The 14,030-nt window shown below is 58.5% G+C and overlaps 1 protein-coding gene across 1 annotated transcript in view; it reads right to left on the reverse strand.

Annotated features, from left to right (window-relative positions):
- Nucleotides 1–14,030, reverse strand: part of Myo5c (myosin VC) — a 65,133-nt gene that overhangs the window by 50,716 nt on the left and 387 nt on the right. The window contains exons 2-5 of the mRNA XM_033765329.1: nucleotides 8,635–8,745; nucleotides 4,508–4,673; nucleotides 3,674–3,818; nucleotides 2,054–2,210 (exon numbers count right to left, since the gene is read on the reverse strand). Of these exons, the coding sequence (XP_033621220.1) occupies nucleotides 2,054–2,210; nucleotides 3,674–3,818; nucleotides 4,508–4,673; nucleotides 8,635–8,745 (579 nt within the window). The remainder of the gene's footprint in view (nucleotides 1–2,053; nucleotides 2,211–3,673; nucleotides 3,819–4,507; nucleotides 4,674–8,634; nucleotides 8,746–14,030) is intronic.

Raw genomic sequence — 14,030 nt, forward strand, 5'->3', positions numbered from 1 at the left:
GGGGAGGGTCTGATGGGGAGAGCCTGATAGCAGAGGGGTTGGGGAGGGAGAAGAACATGTTGGGCACAATCCAAGGCTCTCCTCCTCCCTCCAGGAGACACCAGGCAGAAAGAGCAGAAAGAGCATCAGCTGTTTCACAGCCCTGAGGTCCATGTTTAAAATCTGTGTAATGGTGCAAAAGTTGTATGACCTTTCCAAGAGTTATGGCTTAGATCTAAAATGCTCCCCAGGTCTCCTGGGTGGAAGGTGAATCATGGGGTGCCGGACTTGGTGTATTCGTCCATGGATGACTTCCTGGCTGAATGTGCTATAGGAGCTGGTCACTCAGGGTGACCTGATAGGGTGCACTCTTGTCCCCAGCTCCTCTCTTTCTGCTTCCTGCCCAGCGTGAGCTGAGCAGCTTTTCCTCCACCAGGCCCTTCCGCCATGCCATTCAGTCAACCACGGACTGAATCTTCTGTAACTGTGAGACAAGACAAACCTCTTGTCCTCTAAATTATGGGGCCAGCCATTTTGTCTCAGCCGCAGGAAAATGACTCTCTGGAATACGGAAATTAGATGCTTCTTGCTGTTATGGGCCTGGTGCTTGTGTTCTCACTAGGTTCAGGTGTGGAACTCCTAACCTGTGTGGGCATCAGGAGTGGGGGACTGCAGCGGGCAGTGAGGTCATGAAGTGGAGTCTGGAGAGCAGGATCTGGTGCCCGCATACTCGGGGCCCTCCAGGCTCTCTTCAGTCCAGAGGGGCCGCACGGAGCCCTGGCCTCGGTCTCAGCCTCCGTGCCAGGAGAAACGCATTCTGCCACACGCAGGCCACGGTTCAGGGCACTCTGCCTAACGCACGGGAGCTGGGAAGGTAGCTCACCTCTGCCCAGATGTCTTAGATGCTCAATTCAGCGTTAACACCTGAATTCGACATTTGCTCGGCTCTCTTCAGTCCAGAGGGGCCGCACGGAGCCCTGGCCTCGGTCTCAGCCTCCGTGCCAGGAGAAACGCATTCTGCCACACGCAGGCCACGGTTCAGGGCACTCTGCCTAACGCACGGGAGCTGGGAAGGTAGCTCACCTCTGCCCAGATGTCTTAGATGCTCAATTCAGCGTTAACACCTGAATTCGACATTTGCTCTGACCTCACCCCTCACCCCCCTCTAATCCCACCCCCTCATTCTATGGGCCTGAGTTTTGTTTTTCCCTCTGGGTTGAATCCATTGCCCTCTGTCGGAGCCCAGGCACCCTCTGTGCACCTGGTGGCCACCTCCCACCCGGTTCCTGCCTGTGTATATTTTCTGTCGCCTACGGTACTATGTGTCACGTGTTCCCCAGGCAGAGGTGGACAGAACAGAAGTGGTCCTGTCTTTATGGAGTTTACAGTCTGTGGGGAGTCAAACCCTAAATAGCCATGTGCAGTTATCCACTGGCAGACGGGCATGGTGGTGCCTGCCTGTAATCTCAGCGCCCTAGGAGGCTGAGGCAGAAGGATCCCAATTTCTAGCCCATCCTGGGAACTTAATGACTTGGACAGACCTTGTCTGAAAATAAAAATTAAAAAAGGAATGGGGATGTAGCTCCGTGGGAAGCCCTGGTTCACGCCCCACACCACACACACACACTCACGACTATTCACCGGTGTGTGGAGTGCATGTCACTGCCCGGTGGGGGGCGTCCTGTCGCTCTTGGGACAGTCACGTGCGTTTCTGGTCAGCGAGCTGATGTCCCTGAACAGTGACCCAAGTGTGGCCAGACACTGCCCCCGTAGAGCCTGTGTCGGCCTTGAGGACACTCCACAGGGGCCTGGTCTCACTCCACCCTGGCACGGGGCGTAACACAGCGGTAAAGATCGCGGCAGAATCCAAATTTGGATGGCAGGGAGGAGAGGCTCGGAATCTGAAGCCCTTAGTTATGGCTGCGCCGCCAGTGAGCCCTCTTCTCACGTGACCGTCCCGTGGACACTGCCCCTCATCCAGGGCGGGGGGCTGGCCTTGCGGGGCACGACTGCGTCACAAAGGACCAGCAGCCGGCTCAGCAAGAACGAGCGGGTCACCCCGAGAGACACCCACCTCCGTGATGGGGTTGGACGCCAGGACCCTGTCCTCCACCTGGGCGGTGCTGCCGGACCTGCTGACGGTGGCAAAGTAGCGCATGGCATAGCGGGCAGACACCGTCTTGCCGGCCCCGGACTCCCCGCTCACGATGACCGACTGGTTCCTGTTGTTTCTGCAGCAGGGAGAGGGTTTCACCACGTTCGCTCTTCTACGTAGAGAGGCAGCATGGTTCGTGGCCACCATCACAGGGACCCAGAGGGACAGCAGGGGAAGGCCAGCTCTGCCCTGTGGTTCCAGTGAGCTCTGGCCGCTGCTGACTGGGCTGTGGCCACCAAGACGACCAGACCTGTAGCTTCGGGAGCTCGAAGCAGGGGTGGTTGGGGCTAGGGGACCCGGTGCTGCTGCCCGCTGACTCCCGATGTCCTCTGCCTCCTTTCCCAGGGACCTGGTGACAGCTGTGTGTCCCCCATTGGCCATGTGGCTGCATCCTGGCCACCTTGAGGGGTGCTAGAGGGCCCCTGCGTGCCCTGTGACTGAGAGGAGGGGGTATGGCTTTGTGCTCGCCCTGAGGAGGAGGAGCTGGGTGTCACCGGCTCTCCAATGACTTGCAGAGGCTCAGTCTAGCCCCGATCACCTGGCACCAGTCCCTGATCTGAGCAGTGGAGGAGGACTGGGTGCCCTGAACATCCAGCTCACTCATGGCCCATGCCTCCGTTTCCCCTCGGTGACATGGGTAATGAGCCGTGCACCAGAGCCTGGCCAGGCCCGGAGGAGACCACGGGGCTGGGTGTGGCCCACTGGTGTAAGCCCTGACCCACTCCCTGTGCCGCAGAAAGGAAAGCAGAATGAAAAAGGATCAGCCCCTCGTGAGAGCTCCGGGCGAACCACAATGGGCCTGCAAGGCTGAGGTGGTTTCTGCTCTCCCCACGTCCCCGACAACAGGGACGCGGCAGACCAGAGGGGCGTTTGTTGCAGGAACAGTAAGTCCTTTAGGGACAGTGCCGAGCCCACCCTGCCGGCCCAACTGGCGCCACGCTCAGCCCAAGGCGACAGGGGACATGTGAGGCGCCCGCTCCCAGGAGGCTTCCGCCACACGCAGGGCAAGAGCAGAGCCCAGAAGGCCACCGACGGCCCAGTGGGGAATGGGACAAACCCCGAGCCTCCCCTGCCAACCCTTCACCTATCTGTCGAGGACCAAGCATCTCACGTGGAGAACCAGCCGCCACCCTCAGCTGGACACGGTGCAGGGGACTCCAGAGAGGCAGCTGGGGGCCGGGCTGGACAGCTGGCTACAGGGTAGCAGGCACTGTCTTTGACCCCCTCACCCCAGTGCTGGGGATGAAACCCAGGGCCTGTGCACTGAGCTACCTCCCCAGTCCTTTTTTAATTTTATATTTTGAGACAAGGTCTCACTAAATTGCTAGGCTGGGCTCAAATGTTCCAATTCTCCTGCCTCAGCCTCCTACAGTGCTGGAATTTCAGGCGGGAGCCACCATGTCCAGCTCTTTGCCTCTCCTGACCGTGGCCTACTCTATAAATGGCCCCATCGGGCAGCCAGTCTCCCCAGACATCGCACCTCTGTGAGTGCCTGGGAGCCCAGGCTCAGGGACAGCAGAGGGCCTAGCGGCCACCTACCTGACCATCTGCTTGTAGGCCTCCTCCGCCACGGCGAAGATGTGCGGGTCCATGTCCCCCATGTTCTGCCCGCTGTAGGCGTGGATGATGGCGTCCCCGTAGATCGGCAGCTGCTTGTACGGATTCATGGCCACCAGGATGATGCCTGTGGAGAGGGGGCCAGCTCCGGTCCTCAGTGTCCCCAGGGCCTCTTCCCTGATCACAGGTGACACCAGGAGGTGGTGCCTTCAGGAGCCATGGGTTAGTGGGTCCCAGGGTGGCCAAGGAAGAGACCCAGCTAGGGCTCTGCTGCAGTGACGCTGAGCAGACATGGGGGCCATGCTCTGGGCTCTAGCCTCCAGGATCATGAGCCACAGAAACCTCTGCTCTCAACTGGGCATGGACACATGCCTGGGAAGCTGAAGCAGGAGGATCTACATGTTGGAGCCCAACCTGGGCAACTTAATGACTTAGCAAGATTGTGCTCAAAAAGGGCTGGGGATGTAGCTCAGTGGTGCTGTTGCCTGCTCCCAAGTTTGATCCCCAGTACCAAAAAAAGAAAACCAAACAAACAAACAAAAAAAAGACAAAGACAGCAAGTTCGCACTCAAAATAAAAACTAAGAAAGGGCTGGCGTGGGCCGGGATGTAGCTCAGTGCGAAGGCCCAGGGTCAATCCCCAGTAGCAGAACAGAACCAAACACCCCTCTGCCCTTGCCTCGGGCATTCTGCACAGCAGCGGAAATGGACCGAGATGCGTCTCCCCGGTTCTCTGGGAGATGAGAATCAGCCCAGCTCTGCTGCCCCCCAGTGACCCGGGGTGCCTCCCACGTGTGACTCCAGCCCTGGGCCTCACCGCTGTAGGTGTAGATGAGCCGGGCCTCGGAGAAGCGCACCCGCAGGTTGTGCAGCACAGCGGGTTCGTGTAGGTAGCTGAGCGCCGTGAGGTCATTCTCACCCACCAGGATGTCGGGGTTCCGGAGCGGCGGCAGCGGGCCTGGCTCAGAGGGGTAGCCCAGCTCCTGGGGATGGACCACAGGCACCCGAGTCACAGCTCCCTCCTCTCTGCCTCCTGTGGGCAAACACCAGACACAGAGCACAAGCAGGGAAGGGAGGGACTTTGGGGGACTCTATACCCAGGCTCAGCCCAGCCCTTGACAGGCAGGAAAAGATGCACAGATGAGGTGCATTGTGGGAGGCTGAGGCAGGAGGGTGGCAAGCTCAAGCTGGGCAATTTAGTAACTCAGTGAGACTGTCTCAAAATAAATACAAAAACTGCTGGGGATGTAGCTCAGTGCAAAAATTCTGAGTTCTGTCCCAGTATTGCAAAAGGAAAATGAAAAAGCTTGTCAATCTCAATTTTTACTTTCCCTGTCCCCATTTTCCTGTTTGAAATCAACAACCTGCATTTCCAGTTCAGCCACTGTGTGAGGGGAAAAGGAGGGCCAGCCCTTTTGGGGGCAGCACAAGGTGGCAGGTGGGGGCAGAGGTTTGTCCTCGCAACCTGGAAGGGTTGTGTTGAGGAGCCGTCACCCCTGCCACCCTGCCTCTCCCTGGGCTGCAGTCAGGGACCCACTGATCCCACTGTGGCTGCTGAACTGAGAGTGTCCTCCCCAACAAAGCCACCGGCCCCACCGGCACCCAGTGAGCCATGGTGTGTGTCACCCTGGGCACAGCAGTCAGAAAATGACCCTGTTGTCATTCGTGTGGACCAGGACAATCTGTGGCCCGCAGGACCTGGGAGGGCGCTGCTATTAACTTCTGTCACACCTGAGGGGAGGGACCCTTAACCCCTGTCACACTGAGGGGAGGGGCACTTAACTCCTGTCACACCTGAGGGGAGGGGTCCTTAACCCGTCACACCTGAGGGGAGGGGGGCCCTTAACTCCTGTCACACCTGAGGGGAGGGGTCCTTAACCCCTGTCACACCTGAGGGGAGGGGCCCTTAACCCCTGTCACACTGAGGGGAGGGGCACTTAACTCCTGTCACACCTGAGGGGAGGGGTCCTTAACCCGTCACACCTGAGGGGAGGGGCCCTTAACCCCTGTCACACCTGAGGGGAGGGGCCCTTAACCCTGTCACACCTGAGGGGAGGGGCCCTTAACCATTGTCACACCTGAGGGGAGGGGCCCTTAACCCCTGTCACACCTGAGGGGAGGGGCCCTTAACTCCTGTCACACCTGAGGGGAGGGGCCCTTAACCCCTGTCACACCTGAGGGGAGGGGCCCTTAAATCCTGTCACACCTGAGAGGAGGGGCCCTTAACCCATCACACCTGAGAGGAGGGGCCCTTAACTCCTGTCACACCTGAGAGGAGGGGCCCTTAACCCATCACACCTGAGGGGAGGGGCCCTTAACCATTGTCACACCTGAGGGGAGGGGCCCTTAACCCCTGTCACACCTGAGGGGAGGGGCCCTTAACTCCTGTCACACCTGAGGGGAGGGGCCCTTAACCCCTGTCACACCTGAGGGGAGGGGCCCTTAACTCCTGTCACACCTGAGAGGAGGGGTCCTTAACCCCTGTCATACCTGAGGGGAGGGGCACTTAACTCCTGTCACACCTGAGGGGAGGGGCCCTTAACCCCTGTCACACTGAGGGGAGGGGCCCTTAACCCCTGTCACAGCTGAGGGGAAGTGTCTGGGACTCAAACCCAGACAACCTGACTCCAGAAGACTGGCTCTCCACCATGGTACTCAGTGTGACTGAAGTACTGTCCTGTCTCCTTTTCTGCTGAGTCAGTTCCAGCAACTGGGGCACACAAGGCACCCCCTGGCCCCAGCATCCCAAATCCTCTGTCCAGCTCTACATCCAGATACTTGGGGCCCAGGGACACTGCCTCCTTGGCGGTAGGATGGCCCACCATGGTCCCTAATACTGGAGCATGACCCTAAGGTCATGACAGATGCACCAAGCCATGACAGCCTCTGAGAACCTCCTCAGTGCCCACCCTGGGGACCTTACTGGATGTGCTTCTACCTCCCTGAATCCTCCCTTCTCTCTTCACTTTCTGGCCATCATGATGTAAGCAGTTTTCCTCTATCTGGGCCCTTCCACTGATCTTCCCGTCTTGGAACCTGCCAACTAGGAACTGTCCCCATGAGCCAAAATAAACCTCTCTCTCTTTGATGTGTGGGTGTTGGGTACTGTTCCCCAGTGACGAGACAACAGATTTTGGCACCAGAAGTGGGGTTATTGCTGTGATTATATTGATCATGTGTTTCAAAAGCCTTTGGAGCTGACTTGTGGGAGAAGTTTGGAAAGGTTTGAAGATGCTGGCTGGAGAAGCAGCTCTAGAATGCTGTGAGCTGAGCTTGATGGGAGATTCTGGTCAGAGCTCAGAAGACCAGAATCCTGATAAGAATGCAGATGGTAATGATCAAGCTCAGGAGATTTCAGTTGAGAACAAGGACTTCTTGGCAGTTGGACTCCAACCATGTGTTTTATGCTCTGGTAGAAAATTTGACTACATTTTGCTCCTCTCCTGGAACTTTGCAAGAGATGGAGGGTGGTAGACTAATTAATCTGGCAGAGGAAATTTCAAGCCAGCCCAACATTCAGGCTGTAGCATGGGTACTTTGTGCTGCTCTTAGCCAGGGTTATACTTAAAATCAAGAACAAATGGCCTAGCTGAATGATTTAAAAAGTTAAGTTTGGCTAGCAAGGTTGCACTGGTAAAGATGAGGCTTGTAAAGTTTTGAAGAGATCTTGGTTGCTGAAAATATTAGTATTAAAAGGAAGCCAAGCACTCTGCATCAGGATAGCAGGAAAGGTGCTTTCAAGTCATATGAGACATCAACAAGACCCTACCCTTCTTCAGCTGAAGGGTCTAAAAGTGAAAGAATGCTTTGAGAGTCCCAGGGCACTGGTTCTTCAGGAGTCAGTTCACAGTGCTCAGCTACCCAGGCAATCAGAGGCTTTTGCAGACATAATCCAAGGGAGCCCAGCTACTGCTTGAGCTGGTGGGGGACTTTGGTGCTCTCCCTGTGGTGTTGGTTTTACAGGCATGCAGAATACAAGAGTTGTGAGGGTCAGGGAAGCTTCCACCCAGATTTCAGAAGGCCTGGGAGGCCAGGCAGTGAGCCCCTGAAAGGGAAGAGCATGAAGCTGTGAGATCAAAGCTGAAAGTGCAATGGGGACGCCAGGATGTTGGAGAAACCAGAAACGTGGATCCACTGAGAAAAGCAGCAGGAAGTCAGTGGAGCCTGTGCATGAGGCCACAGGGGTGTGACAGGCAGTGCCATAGCGGCAGGGTCACTCCTTCAGGAATTAGCATCTTTCGACAACTTGCTCTGAGTTCTGGATATGGAGCTGTAGGATTTAACGTTTGTCTGGTCGGTTCTGGTCTTCCTTTAGTCCCATTCCTTTCTGTCCCCCTGTTCCTCCCTTTTGGAATGGGAATGTTTATCCCATGCCATTGTATGTTGGCAGTATGTAACTTTCTTTTTGATTTTTACAGGGGCTCGTAGTTTGCCTTGAGTCTCAGAGGACCTGGACTTTTCAGCAATGCTAGAAATGTTAAAGCTTTGGCAGCTCCTAGAGATGGACTAAACATGTTTTGCACAGAGATGCGTTTAGTGGATCTACCACACCTGGCAGGAAGAGGCAGGTCCCTGGGGTCATGACTGGAAGGGTGCATCTCCCTCCCTGGCTCTTTCTCTCTCTGTTTCTTGGTCACCATGACATGAGCAGCCTTCCTCTACACAGGCTCTTTGACCATGCCCTTGACCATGCAAAGATGAAGCCAAAACAACTCCTTCTCCATCAAGCTGGGTATTGGGTGTTGTGTCCCAGCGAGGAGGAAAGTGACCAAGGCACCAAAGAGTGCCTGGAAACACAGCAGAGGGCACAGACCCGGACACCGCATCTGGAGGGGGCAGCACGGGTTTGAGTATGGAGCTGGAGACCCTGCGTGCCCTCCCCGGGGTGGCTCCTGCAGAACAACCCACTGCCCTCTCCCCCGGCCCCAGCAGTGTGGCTCTCACCGTGCCATCCTCCAGCCGCAGGCACAGGACCTTGTCCCCCGCTCTATAGTCCTGCACTATCTCAGCCGACTGCCAGACTTCCTCGGGGTCGGGAATCCAGACCCTGTTGTACTGACAAGAGAACAGGACAGAGGCTTAGACCACTGCACAGGGCACCCTCTCCTCAGGGGCCCCTCACCCTCACCGAATCCTGCTTGCCCCTGACCAGGACCCTGTCAGGGCTTCTGTAGTGTGCTGTGTAGCACAGCCTCTGGGAGGCTGGGTGGGAGGAGCCAAGTCTAGAGCCCTGAGAGCTTGAGTCCAGGTACCTGGCACCCTGTGATGGTGCTGGGGCTCTGAGCCGAACGGTACCTGTGCCTCACTTTAAATTCACAAAGTGGGGACACTACAAAGTGATGCTCCACAGGGCACCAGGAGGTTAGGGGAGACTGGCTGGCAGCAGCGTGTGCAATGTTATAGCCATGTTGGCGCATCATCCTGAGGGCACATGGGATCCAGGAGCCTGGGATCCTGGGCATCTGCAGCTAGACTGCTCTTCAGGCAAGAACCACATTGCCAAGGACTGAACTCATGGTCCCCTTGAGCCCCATGGAGACCATACTTTCTCTAGGAGTCAGGTAAGGCTAAATGAAGTTACAGGGTGCAGCCCGAGCTGGTAAGTTCCAGGCTTGTGTCCTTGTGGAGCAAACAGGAGTGCACTCTCCTGCACCCCAAGCCCACAGGGGCCCCGCCATGCTGGGCATTGCCAGGCTGTGGGGAACAAGGCCCCAAGGGAGACAGAGCTCCACGTCCAGATCCTGGGTCCACGGGACCTGGGAGGTGCACCAGCTGTCACACTCAGTCCCAGAGCGACAGCACCCGGGTCCGAAGAGTCACCTCCCTTCTCCCGCCACACCCCTGGGCCCAGGAAGTACCCTGGGCCCTTGCCTTGATACCAGACTTCCTGGAGGTGGTTTCAGGAGCGCAAACTCCAGTATAACAGGCCAGAGCCGCCCCTTGGCAAAAGCACCCCATCCTTCCTCACAAACACCAGACCCCTCCCACACAGGGACGGATGTGGACAGAGCGCTGCCTGTTGCTCTGCTTCTTCAGGACCAAGAAGGCAAGCGGTGGCCTGGGACGTTCAAGACACTTCACTCACAACGGCTCAGCTACAGACAGAGGCCGTTAGGCAGTGGGTTAGAAATCAGTGTGGCCAGCCCAGTGGATGTCCCTGCAGCAGCATGCAGAGCAGGGCGGCCCCAGGGGAGTGGGGTCCCAGCCCTGTCTGGGGTGGGAGAGGCACCATGGGCATGGGGGGTAGGGGTGGCGGCCTATGCCCTGACAGGTGTGGGGAGCACCTTGCAGACCTCAGACAGACCGGGCATCGGAGGTGCACACCTCACTGTGAACTTCACACCAGGAACCAAACACCCGAACTCTAGAGCAAGTTTGGAGAGTAAAAGACTGCTGTGAGTTCAGGGCCTGCCCAGGCTCTCGTGAGTCCAAGGCTGGCTGGAACTGCACAGCAAGACCCTGCCTCAGAAAAAGAATAAAGAATGTCAAACGCTTTGAAAACTGGGACAGACCGTGGGCTGGGAGAGCGGTAGAAAGAGAAGGGGCTCAGTAACAGATACGGGCCGTTCACGCTGGAGTTCAGGTGCGGGGACAGACGATCCCTGTGAGATTCTGTGGAAACTGTGTTTTGTGCTACATGTGTTCATGAAGATGTTGGAGGAAATTAAGAAGCAAAGTTCTGCACACCAGTCCTAGACTAGAACAGTGCTGGACGTGGGATACATCTGCTCCTTGGCATAAATGGGCTGTTAACTTGGATGCTTTCCTTGGCAGCCGTGGAGCACAGGAGACTATGCAGGTGTCACGGGAGGGACAGCAAGAGAAACCAGGGTGGTGGGTGGCCAGCAGCAAGGCCAGCAGCCTCAGAAACACAGCAGCGGGGCAGACACACCTGCCCACCCACCCAACAACCCGCACTCGTGCTTGGTGCCGCATTCCTGCCTCAGGTCTGCTATGAAGAGTGCTTTTGATAAACCCATGAAGCTCAAACCATCAAAGCCACATACCCCAGTTTATCAAGAATTGGCCATGGTGTGTGTGGTGTGTTACTGGGACTGAACCCCGAGCCTTTGCCCTGCACCACATCCCCAGCCCTTTTTCTATTTTTTGAGTTAGGGTCTTGCAAAATCACCCACACTGGACTCAACCTTGTGATCCGCCTGCCTCAGCCTTCCTCGGTCTGGCTGGGATCAAAGGCATGGATACCATGCCCAGCTGTCACCACAGAGTGGATGCTTGGAAAGCTTCAGAGTTTACCTCATGTGAAATGGGGGTGGCCAAGAGGTGAGGTAGGGATCCAGGGCCCCAGGGCCCTCTGCGGAAGCCTGGGCTCTGATGGTGAGGAAAGGTCACTAAGCCAGTCAGTCCCTGGTTTTACTAATGGTGCAGCTCAAGCCCAGGGAGGGCGAGGACTCCCCAGGCACCCGCAGAGGGCCGGGCTCCCACTCCTGGGTGAGCTGCTGACTAAGGTCTGGCCCTGATCAGTGCCCAAGGTCCTCCAGCTGCCGCTTCCACTCAGTCGGGCTGAAAGCAGCATCAAGGGCAGTGGGACAGGCACAGGTATGGCCATCCACTCCCCTCCCATGACAACGCTTTCGGTGACACACACCTCCACCCTGCAGCCCACAGGTGGCCAGACACTGGGAGCCCAGCCTGGTTAGTACACACGCGGGTGCTGACTCAGTGCCACACTGTGGCGCCACTGCCCTGTCCCTCCGCCCATAGGGGCTGCTGACTGTGGGTTTGGACAAACAGTGACCAGTGCTCGTGGGACAAGTGGCCACCTGCTGCGTGGGCCCTGGCAAAGGAGCCACTCCCCTCTCCACGGGACACTCACAGGGCCAGGCGGCAGGCAGCTGTCCCATCCCCTGGCCTTGGCGGTGGAGTCAGGGTGCAGACTTTCAGTGTGTGCAGCGACGTGGGCCCCCTTCAGGGCCACCTCCAGGCTGCAGGGCAGCTCCACTCTGGGCCAGCCAGGCTGGGTGGGTGACGCTGGTCCCCTTTCTCCTCCTCTTCCTGACCCCCGTGTCTCCATCCCTGAGGTCCCTGCTGACCTCCTCAGGGACAGGCTGTCTCCGGAGAGCTCCAGCTACTCCGGTGGCTCCCACAATGCCCTGGCACCGCACCTTGGGGACCCCAATCTGGGTCCCCAGTGGAACTCTCTCCAGGGGCCTCCTGACCTTGAGGAACTTGCATGATGGCATCTGTGAGCTTCTTGTGGACCAGCAGCAGAAAGATGGAAAACTGCATGTGAGAGTGAAGTCCATGTGTAGGTGTTAAGGTAACTCATTGTCACAGTGCAGGGATATGAGAACCATGACCTTTAGGAAACATCACGGCTGGGGCACTGAGGTCCCCACAGATGCCTCAGTCTTCCCAGTGACCTTCTGTCACCCGTGCACAGCGAGGAGGAGCAGCTTGTCCTGTCACCCCGAGAGGGAAGGGCAGGACCAGCAATCACCCAGACAAGGCACCAACACGATGCTGGGGCCGCTGGTGGCCCCACAGTGCTCATGCCTAGTGGCCTGGAGTCACCAAGGAAGGGGCCGGTGGCAAGGGCAGTGGCGGGCTGGTGGCCCCACAGTCTGGCTTGGCCTCCCCACCCTCGTCTGGGTGCCGCTAAGCCCTTGGCTCCCCCAACCCCTCCACACCACTCTGTGCCTTTGCCTCCCACCACTGAGGCTGGGCCAGGCCCTGCATCCCCTGATGTCCCCTCTCTCAGCCCTGACCCGACTGAGAGGCCCTCACACAGAGCTGGCTGTCACAGACACCACCTTCGCGGGTCACACATGTTACGCCGTGATCCCAGAGTGCACGGTGTCCACGCCTCGGGTTTCACGGGACACAAGCAACTGTCATCACGTGGCCCCCGCAGGCAGCACTGGCATGGTTCCCACGTTCTGCCCAGGTCTCCCAGCCTGGCTCCAGCTGACCATGGGTCAGGTCCGCCGTGGTTCTGGGAAGGCCACTGTGACGGCAGGCGCCGGGGAGGTGACTAGGACGTGGACGGATGTCCCGAGCCCTCTGTGTGGGGGAGGTCAGACCCTCAGAGTGGGACCGGCTGGGGTGCAGGGGAGGTGACATAGGCTTTTCATCCTGGCCGTGGCGACTCACTTGAGGGGCGCCATTTGGGACGCGGGGATGACAATGTCTAACACACAGCGCTGTTTACTCAGATTAAGTCAGAGAAGCAATAAAGCTCCCAGGCTGGCACCTGGCATACACGGAGTGCTCGAACTTATCGACTGGCAAGATAAAACCAGTGCCGTAATGCCCACACGCCCACAGCGGGTCCGGGCTCACGCCGCAGGCAGTGTCACCAAGGGCCCGCACCCTGCGGGATCTGAGCTGAGGCTGCATGACAGGACAGCCCGCGGAGGGCTGCTCGGTGGCTCTGGAAAGGCTGGAGCCTTGCAGACGGGACCCCGTGCCCCGGCAGTCGACTGACTGTGGGCAGGCGTTGGCGGGAGGACAACGTGGCCATGGCCGAGAGTGACTGCAGAGTGGCCAGACCGGTTTCCTCACATTCCCGGCAGCACCTGCTCCCCGCTGCCAAGCTGCTCCCCAAGCGTGGTCACTGTGCCCCCCTCCCGCCCCCGGCAGCCTCTGCTCCTGGGCTCCTTGTTCTCTGCGCCCCGTGTCCAGCTCCCTGAGCGGGTCCGCTGGCTAGGCCCTCGTTGCCTCGCTGCAGTGACCAGGTTTGGGCAGGAGCCTGGCCGGGCTCCCTCTTGGCCACGTCAGCATCCTGGCCCCGCTGGCGGGAAACCGGCCAGGACCTGCCTTAAGCACTTCCTCCTCCCAGCCTCTCATCCTCTGCTTCCCAGCCGTCCTGCATAGGGGCAGCCTGACCCTCCAGCACAGCCAGGTGTCCAGCTCCCCCACTCCCTGGCACTGTCTGGAGTCCTCCGGGTCCTGCAGTGGGTGGCAGCCTGGAGTCCCCAGGGCAGGTGCGGCTGACCTGCAGGAATCCCAGCTCTCGGGGGCCGGAAAGTGACCGCCCCTGGACCCTGCCATGGTCACAGCCCGGTTCCCAGGGTCCCCATCACAACTGAGGCTCAGGGTCACCCTGGGTGCTGCTCCCGGACAGTCAGCTGGACTGTGGGTAGGGGCAGGTGTCCTTCAGTTTAGGAGAAGGCTTGGCAGAGTGGGACCCTCTGGGTGCTGGCAGCTGCGCCCACAGGAGCCCCAGAGGCCTGTAGCAAGGGCTGGGGGCCTGGGAGAAGTGGGGGTGGGGGACACAGTCCAGCAGGTGCCAGCAGACCTTCTGCGGTCGCGCCTCCCAGCCCCCAAAGCAGTCTCCCCACAGCGCCCCAAGCAGCCTCTGCGTCCACTGAACCCTG

Source organism: Fukomys damarensis, unplaced genomic scaffold (genome assembly GCF_012274545.1).
Source record: "Fukomys damarensis isolate Sample0158 unplaced genomic scaffold, DMR_v1.0_HiC HiC_scaffold_17, whole genome shotgun sequence".
Taxonomy (NCBI): Eukaryota; Metazoa; Chordata; class Mammalia; order Rodentia; family Bathyergidae; genus Fukomys; species Fukomys damarensis.